Genomic DNA, 12567 nt, shown 5'->3' with positions numbered 1-12567 from the left:
GGGGAAGGAAAATGGTGGCGCTGGAGTGGAGCAAGGTGTGCTGGAATTGCACTTCACCTTCTCTCCCCTCGGCTCTTATGAGGAGAGAACAAGAGAGGAGATGTGGGTGACATAAACAGAGAAGGTGAGAAGAAAATGGTGAGGAGAGGAGGTGTCAAGGAAGAGAAAAGGGGTAACAGACAGAAAGTTATAGGGAGGAAGGAAAGGAAGTAAGGGAGCAGAAGGAATAATCATATTCAGAAGAGTATGATTGTAGGAAAATAAACTGTATGAGTCTAGTGTAGTGAGAAAGGAAAAGAAGGAGGGGCGATGAAGAAGATGTAAAAATAGAGGAGAGAAGGAGGAAAAAGAGAAAGAATGAAAGAGAATGAAAGAGACACATCGGGAGAAAGACTAGAATCGAATAACCTGGAAGAAGCACAGGCTGTAAGGGGGCACCACCTCCCTCCCCCTCATCAGCTCTTCGATTCCTCTGTCTCCTTGTGAAAAATCCAGATAAGGTCATGTTAATCAAAATCTGCCTGTTTCCACGCCCCCCCCCCCCCCCCCCTAAAAAAAATTATATATATTCTCTGAGCCATCAGTCCCCCTCTGTGAAGTATCTGTCACTGAAAGGCACATTTCCATATTTAATATGAGGCTTTATTTCAATAGAAAACAGGTTCTCAAAGTGCTAGGGCAAATTGAATCTACTATACTGTCACATCAGGAATGTAATGTCTAATTTGTCTAATTTGTCTAATGTCTATTTCTCTAATGTCTAATAACTTCATACTGGTCATGCACAAAGTATTCATTATATCTCCCTCCACATTTTTACACAATCTCAAGAACTGCATGACACCAGTTTGTTTCTCTTAGAAACGAGTTTTAAAAACTGAGGCCCTTTGACACACCCCTTTATTCTTTTGCAATATCCTTTTGTATACATTTTTTACAAATGTTTCCCCCTTGTGTTAGTATGACAAGCCAGCGAGCTACCTTTCAATATTACTGTGTATGATGAACAGGTGGTGTTTATGCTTGTTGCCTGTTCTTCCTTTGCCTCTCAGAGGAAAGACTTCAAAGGGAATAGCAGGTCATGTGTCCCCGGCACCAAGTGTGTCACAGGGACCCGTTCGCTTGCGTCTGTGTGTGTACATCTGCATGTAGCCGCGGTGGGGGGTGATGGGCCGCTGGCACCAGCTTTGGGTCCCCACTCTAGAGTGGAAACACCGACCCCTCATTCCACCTTTGCCCACCCTGCCATCTTCCATAACCCCAAGACAGCCCCATACCCAACCTCCCCCCCACTAAGCCCACCATCCTCCAAGCCCTGAAGGCTCCTTTTGTGCCCCCCCCCCCCCCCCCCCCAAGTCTGCTCTCCCTTCCCCAGGACAGTCCGCCCGCCGAATCACGATATGAAAAGCCCACTTCTGCTTAGTGGATGTCCCCGGCCCAGTAAACAGGTCTGCACAGGAAACTGGCACGACCACCATCTAGAAAGACTGGCATGGAACTGGGGAGCAGATTGGTTCATGGAAAGAACGCCATTCACTTTGTAAACCTTAGTTAGGATTCAAAATGACTGGTTTGACACAACAGTTTTTCTCAATAGATGTGTTTTTCGAATTACGTAAATATGATTTCAGACTATCGTAACCCTTGAAGCATAGGACACTGACTTAGTCACTCTTCTATGCTAAATTAACCGGAAGTATTGATATACCTCACTGTTCCTCACATAGAAAGACAGATAGAGAGGGAGGAAGACAGAGAAGGAGAGGAGGGTAATTCCAGTCCAAGATGGCCGCAGGCTGTGGCAGCTCCTCTCTGTGTCTCCTCGTGTCTGAGGTGATTGATTGAAGTAATTACATGAAAAGAGAGACTCCTAACCTGGGTCATCCAGGAGTGAATTTAGCCCAGTGATGACAGATTGCTGCATTATGCCACCAGAATATCCAGACCTGATTAGACAAGGTTGCATTCATGGATGTTACAAGAAAATTCCTGCAAATGGGATTATGTAATCCACCGATGGATGATGTGCACTTCATGAAACAATATGGTTGCATGAAATCTAAATTCTCCTCTTCTCTTCTAAATGTAATATAGGGTATATATGTACATAATTATATATAAATACATTTATTACGATAATGTATTATTATATGTGTGTATATATGCAGTTAGCATTCACCATTAGGTTAGCTCCTTCATCCCTGTCCGCCTTATCACAGCCTGCTCTTGCAGGCCTCCTACCTCGCCTAATTCTCCAGACCGTCATCCATGCTCTAATCACCAGGCCACAGACACATCTCTGAGGACCTTCCCCTTCTTCAGTCTAAGGCGTGAAGAAGGGAGATGGGCTGGCAGGGGTGCACGAAAAGGCTGGCAGGGGCTCTCTGTTTGTTGGGGAGACCTAGAGGAAGCAGCAAGGGGGTTTGGGGTTGGGGGGAGGTCGGGGGAAGCTCTATGTTTTGTGTTGCCTACAAGAGCTAGGGCACTACCTGCGAGAGAGGTCCTGGGTCTGGAGGGTGAAATGAGGAGGCCTGTCTTCGGAGCATCAAGAAAAACCATCACAAACACAAAATAAGCTCTTCTTATAGAGCCTAGGTGTTCTCAACCATGTTATATTGGTTGATTACAAATGTGGAAAATCTTAAAATTGTAGTTGTTTCTGTGCCTTGAACTAGGGGACATAACCGTATAATACATAATATGGCAGCTTTAGTTGTCTTTCTTGTGAGTTATGTGATATGTGTGTCTGGGTGTCAGGCCTAAGGGTGAGTAATGAAATTAACTTATGTTGAGTGTTCAAAAAGAGGAAAGCAGGTCTACATCGAATGAGATTTTGTTTGATTTACTTCCTTTGGGCTATGTTTGTTTTTCTTGATTCTGGACTCCATTATGAGCTAGCATACTCTCATCGAACCATTTAATGATGTAAAAATCCTTGTGTGGAAGTATTAACTTGACTGAGATGAGACTGAACAAATAGACACGAGTAATAAAATATAAATACTCTGGTAGGCCCTACCTACCTGGCACCCCAAAACAAGCCTGTCAAGCCAAAACCGCAACAAAATAGTGTGTGACACTTTACGTGCTACACACATTGTAATTTAAAGCAGTTATGGATGGTTGCTGCACTGACATCAGGGGCTGTATAGGCTTCATATTCTAGCATCAACGTGCTCCCTTAAAGGCTCTAGAGGCCCCTTCTCCAGAAACACCCAAATTGCAGTGAGCCTCCTCCTGCACCAATGCTCATCCTTTGTTCTCCTCTGAAATAATCTCTCTCTCTCTCTCTCTCTCTCTCTCTCTCTCTCTCTCTCTCTCTCTCTCTCTCTCTCTCTCTCTCTCTCTCTCTCTCTCTCTCTCTCTCTCTCTCTCTCTCTCTCTCTCTCCTCTCTACCTCTCCCTATCTCTTTATCTTTGGAAATACCTGTTTTCCTCTGCTCATCTTATTCTCTCTCAGCCTCTGTCTTTATGACAGGCACCCGCCCGTCTACAAGAATGGCAAATCCCTCTTGGATTTCTTGGGGCGGGGGGTATCACCATGGAGACGGTGCTCCGCCACACGTGCCTATAGATCCTGCCGGATGGGAGCACAGCGAGAGGTGCACCGCCAGCACCTCCACCGTAGAAGGAGAGAGAGCGGGAGCTGTATAGAGACGGTGGGGGTGGACAGGGGGGCTGAACCTAGAGAGAGAATGGGTTGAGAGGACAAGTGAGGGCAAGTGGCTTGGGAGCAGACACAGAGGAAGAGAGAGCGAGGGAAACAGCGAGAGAGAGAGAGAGAGAGAGAGAGAGAGAGAGAGAGAGAGAGAGAGAGAGAGAGAGAGAGAGAGAGAGAGAGAGAGAGAGAGAGAGAGTAAGAGCATTGCGAGAGGGAGAGAAAATGTGGCGGGGTGGTGGGGGGGCCGAATTAAGCAGGAGGCAGCCATCTCTGTGTCAGGCAGACAAATAGCGTATGATGCTAATGACTGGCTAAAGCTTTAGCCCCCGCTGTGAACAACCGTTAATATGACTGCTAATGAACCCGACGTAGCTACCGCTGTCACATCCCCAACCCTCCCTCAACTGTCGAACAACATTAGCCACACAGGGAGCTCCTCTTCATACCTCTGTAAGCTTTCTTACCCGGCTGCAACACTCCCCAAACGGCTTATCCTCAACATTCACAGAATGCTATTTCAGCACGAGCTGACCACTTGTTCCCCTTTAATTGAAGGCTTTCGATTGAGGCTCCTTGTTATTTTGAGGATGCCCACTCCATAGACATGTCAAGTGGCCTTTTTGTGATACAAGGGGCTGTTTTTGTATGATTGCTACCTCTCATGAGGCACATTTTTCTGTGAGGACACCAGGAAAGTAAATGAGCTGAAAGATTATACAGCCGCTTGGCCAGTTTTTATTTCTTGTCATCTTGTTCTACGCACAATGCCTGCAGTATTACTTTTATTTAAATGGAGTTTAATTAACTGTGTAATTTTGATTGCAGGCCACACTTAGCTATGTATAGGCGTTAGCTGTGCTACACAGCACTAAGGTCATGTTGTGACAAAGCCAGCAACTTCCTGTGGTGTTTAGTCACCATCAGCTTCAGGGCTTCAGGGTATGGACGAGCAAATCAACATCAAACTCACAACTCAGGTGACAGGAGGTCAAAAGGTTCATTCATCCCATGTTTATATTTTTTATGCCACATTAATAAACAAATAGGTTTTTGCATATTATGTACATACAGTTTTTATTGTTAATGAGAGTTTGAAAGTTGAAGAACTTGCAACGAATATAACAACAGTGTAACACTTTGCTATTTGCTATTGTACATCAAGAAGTGCTACTAAAAGGTTTTGGTACTTTGTCACAGAACTGACAGTACCAAAGACCAACTCATTGCTGTAAACCACTCAATCGGAGATAGAGGTAGGAATGGAAGTGTAGAGTGAAGGTTCTATTTTGACTGTGCCCAAACTCCTCTTTATCTTACTTCCTCTTTTCCCACCTATGCCTCAGGTCTACCAACCTCCCCTCTCTTAGTCAACCACCCTCCTCCCCTATCACCCACCTGCCAGCCTGCTGAACATAACTTGCTGGGATCAGCCTCTGATTTATTTTGAGGTGTTCTGGAACAAGGTCCCCCAGATGAGTGACATTTTAATGTGCTTTTGAGATGTTTGGTCACAAGCACTATTGATCACGGAGCTCTAGTGAACACACCCCAACCAGCCCCCCTTCCAACCCCCAGATCCCCACCCAGGAGACAGGGCCTGCTGTCAGGCAGGGAATGAGTTTCTGTGTGTGGGGGTTTAGATTCATGAAATGAGGCCCCTAGTTCTTGGTGCAGGGCTCAGCCTATTAAGTAATCCCTTGGTCTGGTGAGATTGAGACTGCCAGTCAGGTCTGCTGGCCTGTCTCTGACCAACTGACTGATTGAAGGGTGGACGCCTGGGAGATTTTAGGAGGTGTGGGCATGTGTATGTGTGGAGGATATTTTGTGTTGAGTGGAGAGAGTGTGGTTTAGAATAGAGATTGTGTATATGTGTGTGGAAGAGGGAAATGGAGAATGGAAGTGGACAGAAAGTGTATTAGGTATGTGCTGGGAGGGACAAAACAGAGAGGTAAAGTGGTTTTGTCATTTGCTGTTATTTAAAATAAAACATTCGTATTAAAACGTTTTTTGTTTTATTTCATCAACCGCCATGATCATATCCTCAGGGGGCAGTCATATTTCTAAGTATCCCTCTGAGGCAATACACCTACACCAACAGTGATTTCTGCTTAATTCTTAATCTTTAAAGAAAATAAGACTTAAAGGTCATGTATTTATTCACGTTAGCACAATCTCCAGGCACAGAGGGGGAGGGTAAACATTTGGAGATTGTAAAATAGGAATCAGGGATATTTCACAGATGAATGGTCACTGACTAAGCGTACCAAAGTCTGTTTGACTTGCTTTCACAATAATATGGACAAGGGATTTTGCCTGGTACCCAACATACGCTTGCACATCATTTATTTGATGTGTGGGTGTTTTTGACAGCCGAATTGGGCTAACACACACACCTGTCATACTAACACACACACTCTCCCCCACACAGACACAGTTCAATACCCGATCCAGACTCCCCAAGGTTTGATGAGTGAAATGAATTAAGCCTCTGTGATCAATAGCCCGAGCGAATACACAGATTATCAGATTTGAATCTGTCCCTCTGCTGTCAAGGGGGATACATTTAAACCCTGGGGACCTTGGCAAATTTCAATTCATACCACAGTTTATGTTCTTCTCCAAAAGTCACATTCTACAGTTACATAGTATCTCTTAGTTAGCAGTTCATGTAGAGATATCAAAGGTAATATCAGTTCTTAATAATGTATTAACTTCTACAATAAGTTAACAGATGTAATTATCTTTTTTGGACATCAATGAAGACAGCAATTATCAGGGCATTGAAAGTAACTTTAACTGAAGAATTTCGAATTAAAGCCAGAGTAACTAGATAAGACAAGGGTCTCTTAAATTGACTAGCAGTTTTTACATGGAAGCTGTTTTCTTTTTTAGGTAAACGCTACCTCACATTTTTTTCAGTGTTTTTCATACATTTCTTTATCGTAAAATCAAAAGCATAATCAGGGTTTTATTTCCTATGAAATAAACAAACTGAAATGTACTATCCTTTAAGTGTTCTAGCGCTCTTTAGCTGTTATACAGATGTATGACTTCGGCAAGTATGCTAGAATGGGAAAGTCAGGTGAGACAAAGAGCTAACTGCTAGTACCTGGTAGCTAACAACTAATTGCTCCTATCTTGTCTCTACCCTGCAGTGTGTACGGTTGCCCCCTGGCTAAGAAAAGGAAAATACTGGACAGACAGACCCTCGAGTCTACACCCAAGAGGAAGAACTTCATAGCCCACATGGAGAACTCTACTATGGAGGAGTGCTACGCGTCCGACGGTAACGAGGACATGGACGATAGGGCGGAGCTGGAGGTGGAAGATGAGGTGGAAGAGGGAGACGTGGCAGAGGAGGAGGAGGAGGAGGAGGAAGAGGAGGGCTACTCTGAGGACAATGGGGAGCACATGGAGCCGGAAGACGGGGAGGTGGAGGGGGAAGAGGATGTGGAACTGGAGCAAGAGGAAGAGGAGGGAGTTATGGACGGGATTAATGAAGGGGAAGTCGAGGAAGAGGAAGAAGAAGAGGTGGAGTATGAAGAGGAGGACGACGAGCAGAGCCAAGATCAAGGTGACCATTTCTTTGTTGCACTAATTGCACATTTCCTCTCCAGGATTGCATTTCTCACCAGTTCAGTGGACCTTATATAGTTTAAGTTGACCAGACCTGTTCTGCAAATGCCTGTTAATCTGAAACCTCTCAGTTCATTTTCAATTTCAAAGGGACGTTTTCAATGGGTGCTAACCAAAATGCCTCTGGACGCAATTTGATAGATACAACCAATTTATTACTATTATTTATTATATTTATTCAAAAAACAGTTTAATACAAATTCTAAAAAGCAGCAGCTAATATCTTTTCTTGTCGAGGGTTCTCAAAGTCCAGGAGGTCATCAATTGTCGGGATATAGAAGAAGTTGGCAACAACATATTCACACAGTTGACAGTTGAGTCCAGCTCTCACCTTAGACACTGTATGCTAGAACTTCCTCCTTGAGTGTTCTCAGGTCTTTTATGTCCACTTCCTTCCCAATCAGCTGATTGACAGCTGACTGGGAGGCTGTCTACGATGCGCCCCCTTGTCTGTCTCTGGTGCAGTCTGTGGTGCTTTAGGTCTGCTCTTGGGTTGTAACAAGTGGTTGTTTTAAACCCACCCCATATTATATCAATAGCTGTGATTGGCCTGGCGTTTTTCAGGCCAGGGTGGACATCTGTTTGAATGTAAGGGTTGCCAAAACTATCTGCTACTGCAAATAAAACATCTTCTTCAGGTTTCAACAAGTTCAATTTCAGACTTTTTAAGACCATTATGAATCAATTTAAAGACCTATTCCACTTCCTTACTGGCAAACAAAGTATGAGAATATCTATCTATACTATAATGCATGGAGTAATGTGTGTGTGCGCGTGCGCAAGTTTAATAGTGGGTTTTTAGATGTCCATTTCACGACCTAAGGACGTGCAGTGCTGCTGTTGCATTTGGATGAGCGCTTCGAGATCACCGTTTTTTGTTTGTTGCTAAAACCATTGCGCTATGGAATAAAGTGTGACCACCAAACCAAGTTGGCTAGGGGCCTATCAAACATTCGTATCCAGGGGTCTGTAACTTGATGATTCGGGCCAGCTCCTTGGCCTTGTCTCTGTGTCTCTGCCTACCACTTTAGCCACTTTAGCCTCCTCGTCGGTTGTCTTACTTCTGTCAATACGATACAGAAAATACAAGACTATTTTACAGCACTGCATAGCACAAAGCCCACCACTAACATTTTAATCCCGTTTGGTCAACAAAAACAAAACATAGGCCTACATTTTCTCATAGTTTTATTACCAAATATCTATTTTCTGCTCGCCAGCATCTCGTATTAATCATGGAAAAAGGTTTTCGGCATAGTTTTTGTTGAAGCCCAAGAGAGCTAATGTTGTTGGGGGCCAGCTACAAGTTGTGGAGGACAGAGCCATGGACAGGAGGAGTGAAAGAAGCGAACAAGGACCAGCCACAAGATATGGAAGAGGTCCCTGTTCAACCACAGAAGACAAAGATGCCAGTCAAACATTCCCCAAGGAAATTATGTAAGTCATTTTTGTTTAACTACTTTCACTTGCAGGGCTTGGAATTAAAACCTGTCACCAGCCCAGTTAATAAATACATTTCTTGCACCTTAAATTTTGGCACTGCTGTTAAATGTGGCAATTGTGCTAGCCATTTTGGCAAGTAATTTGGCTGATGGTCAGCCCTAGTAATTATGCTACTTGTTTGTCCAGATAAGACATAAATACATTTGAATTTATTGTATTACACTTTATAACAGCCTGTTACCCTATCAATGTACAGTTGTCGACCTGAATTGTATACAGCAAGGAACATTCTTGGAATGCTGAATACATTGAAAAAGGTAACTTTTTTTATTTTTGAGCTTTGATGACTTATACACCTCTCTGCTTGTCCACCCCTCCCCCACCCACACCCCCTTCTCACAGGCTCTAGAAAGAAAACTTCCTTTATCCACTTCAACATATCCTTCCCCCTCCTATTCCTTTTCCCACTTTATCTCCTCATCGTCTTCAAAAGAAAAGAACATGAAGAAAAAGTAGATGAAGGCCAAGAAGTACATTAAACATACTGATTCACAAAGCCGTTCAAGAAGTAAGCACAGGCATTGATGAAATAGTTGCCCATTACTTAGAAATAGACTGGTTATGTTTTAAAGCTTCAGAGGCCAGTAAAAAAGGACACTACTTGCTGTGCTGATTCCCTGTGCATCATCCTTCCATGCTGGTAATGACCGAAATTGCTAGCCTTAGAGGCAGTTTGGAAAGGAGCTAGGGTTATCTGCCAGTACTACCTATAGGGTGCCAAATCAACAATGCATGCCTGAAAATAAATGCTGACAATTATGTATTTATTTATTTTTTTGACAAATGACCACAGCGGATGGTGTCATCCGCCGCTACAAGAGTGCCCTGAGGAGATTCAACTACTTTGTAACCATGAAAACAGCCTTTGTCAAGGTTAACGTTGACCGCAACACAATTGCGAGAACAGCTGTAATTGCTGAGCTAGTGATCACATGTCCATACACCTTCAAGCAGCGGCTCCTTGAAGACGGAAGATAACAAGATGATCTTCCAGTTTGCGGAGCGCTGATGGAGTGCTATAACAAAGGGGATAGTTGAAACCATCACAGCAAAGAATATAAGTGGAAGACTCCTCCCAATAATGTATCAGTAACACTTTACTTGGAAGGACATTGTTGTTTTCCCCCAGACTACAAAATGTACATGCTAAGACAGTCAGAACCCTCTGTTTGAGGAATCTAAATGGTCATTTTTGTTTTGTTTTTTCATGTTGAAATGTATTGCCAATAAAAATAAATAAAAAATCTGCATGTCTTTTATTTTTAAGGTATTTAAAAGCATTTGATTGTGAAGTAAAATTAATTACATTTTAATGAGTTGACGAACTTATATTACTGTAATTGTAGGCAAGGAACATATTAATGATACAGGTATAATGGTCTCATGACAACCAATGTCGAAACCAAATGGACTGCATTTATATAACCCTTGTCTACCTTAGCGGCACTCAAAGCACTCTCATTGACCTATTCAATCACACACCAACCATCAGGAGCAACTTGGGTGGGGGTGGGGGGGGGTGGTTTCAGTGTCTTGCTCAAGGACACTTTGATACATGGCCAAGAGGAGTCAGGGGTTGAACCACCAACCATGTGATTATCTCTACCCCCTGAGCCACGTATAATATAGGCATGTCAGTCTCATGCACACCCCTTCAAATACAGTGTTCATAAATACTGTATAAAAACTGAATGTATGCATCGCTGTATCAAATGTTGGATAGAGAAATATAATTTGTAATGTGCATATAGTTATAGAATGTCTATGGTTAGGGAATAGAACAGGTATAACAATAGTATGGAAGTTTTTTGGACTCAAACCAAAATGCATTTTGCAATTGGCAATTCAATGTGCAAATTGGTCATGCAATTTGCCAACAACGGCTCAACTGTCATAGATAATGACTTCACTGTAGGTTGAACAGATGGAAATTATCTGAGGCAGAAAGCAACTTATCAATTAATAAAAACTGAATCGGCATGGCTAAAGTCAAGTGGGATCGCAAGTGGGGAACAATCACGAGGCCAGCAGTCTGCTAGGCCAGCAGTCTGCTAAGCCAGCAGTCTGCTAGGCCAGCAGTCTGCTAGGCCAGCAGTCTGCTAGGCCAGCAGTCTGCTAGGTCATTCAGGTCTTGTCCCTCCCATGGAGAACTGGAGTGCCTGATGGTCTTTGTTACAAATTACATGGGAGTCAGGTGGCTGAGCGTTGAGGGAATCGGGCTAGTAATCCGAATGTTGCCAGTTCGATTCCCGGCCGTGCCAACTGACGTTGTGTCCTTGGGCAAGGCACTTCACCCTACTTGCCTCAGGGGAATGTCCCTGTACTTACTGTAAGTCGCTCTGGATAAGAGCGTATGCTAAATGACTAAATGTAAATGTAAATTACTTTAGGTGCTTTTTTGAACTGCCCATTGTAATCAATATTCGGCTGAAAATGCTTTTCTGTACCTCCAGTGTGTTGTGGAGGGGGTGGTTGATGTTGTCCATGATGGACAGACAAGTATGCATCTTTGCAAAGATGTAAGCCTTTGCCTAGATTCATGAACTTCATCGTGTTAGATTTGTATTTGACTCCTTCCTTCCATCTTGTGTTGATACTCGTACTGTTGCTGTGCTACCATCTGACAACAGTAAAAACAATGTTTTTACCTCTTACTCTTTATCTCTCAATCTCCTTCTATTTAGCACTTTTAATTTAAGTAATAGGCCATAAAATAAATCTTCAGATTATCATTCCCAGTGCATTCCGCAATGACAGTGCTATAGGGCTATAGGCAGATTCCAATCTTTCTAAATGTAATAGAGGTGGCATTGTTATGACTTCCGTGTTCCTCAACGCCATGCACATTGCTACATCACTAATCCAACGCCAATTCAGAGCAGTGCATCTCTCGTTTCCCCTTCTTCAATCTGTTTCGCTTCCCTATCCCTTTTGTGTACATTGATTGCTCTTCAAATTGCTTTCCTGAACCAGGTTTCCAACCATCAAAAATGTAACTGCGGTGCTGTATGGTCGCTGTCGGAAGGCTTCAAAATGTGTGCTTGGGGTTACTTCTTGGTCACCGGTCAACACCCAAAACCGCTTGATTTTGTTACTCTCATTAGATTAGATGAATGTGTGTGTGTTCTGCCTGCTTGTCTGCCCACTTGTCTGACCATTTGTGTGTCTAATATCAATGTTACTTTTAAATAGCTGTATAGTATTACTGCTCTACATATTTACATTTAGTCATTTAGCAGACGCTCTTATCCAGAGTGACTTACAGTAAGTACATGGACATTCTCCCTGAGGCAATTAAGGTGAAGTGCCTTGCCCAAGGACACAACTTCATTATGCATGGCCGGGAATCGAACCAACAACCTTCTGATCAATAGCCCGACTATGTACAGTATGGCCACATGTACATGAACTCATATCTATTTGAGCGTCACTTTTTTGATAATCTGGGTATGTGTGTGTGGTGTGTCAAGAAGCCTTTCAACCGGTGATAATCAATACTTCATCACGGCAGATTACACCTCAGTAGTGTTTTGTCAGGTGATTTTCTCGCTCCTTCTAGAAATCATAGTCACATTTATTATTGCATGGGTTATTCTCTGCTGGGGTGTAGTGGCAAATGTGACACCCATGTGAGGGATGTGCTCTTGACTGTATGAGGCAAAAATGTGAAAGGGCAATTGGAGTATCTCCAGAGAGTGGGTGCTTGAAATTACTGACAGAAGAGGTTCAGCAACCTTTTGCTTCCTGTCAGAATCAATTAAGCATTT

The 12567-nt window shown here is 43.3% G+C and overlaps 1 protein-coding gene across 1 annotated transcript in view; it reads left to right on the top strand.

Moving 5' to 3' along the window:
* Positions 1 to 12567, top strand: part of myt1lb (myelin transcription factor 1-like, b) — a 58335-nt gene that overhangs the window by 15525 nt on the left and 30243 nt on the right. The window contains exon 5 of the mRNA XM_062469832.1: positions 6817 to 7235. Within this exon, the coding sequence (XP_062325816.1) occupies positions 6817 to 7235 (419 nt within the window). The remainder of the gene's footprint in view (positions 1 to 6816; positions 7236 to 12567) is intronic.

The sequence above is a fragment of the Osmerus eperlanus genome, chromosome 9 (genome assembly GCF_963692335.1).
Source record: "Osmerus eperlanus chromosome 9, fOsmEpe2.1, whole genome shotgun sequence".
Classification (NCBI taxonomy): domain Eukaryota; kingdom Metazoa; phylum Chordata; class Actinopteri; order Osmeriformes; family Osmeridae; genus Osmerus; species Osmerus eperlanus.
This window is presented reverse-complemented; position numbering and strand designations above follow the sequence as displayed.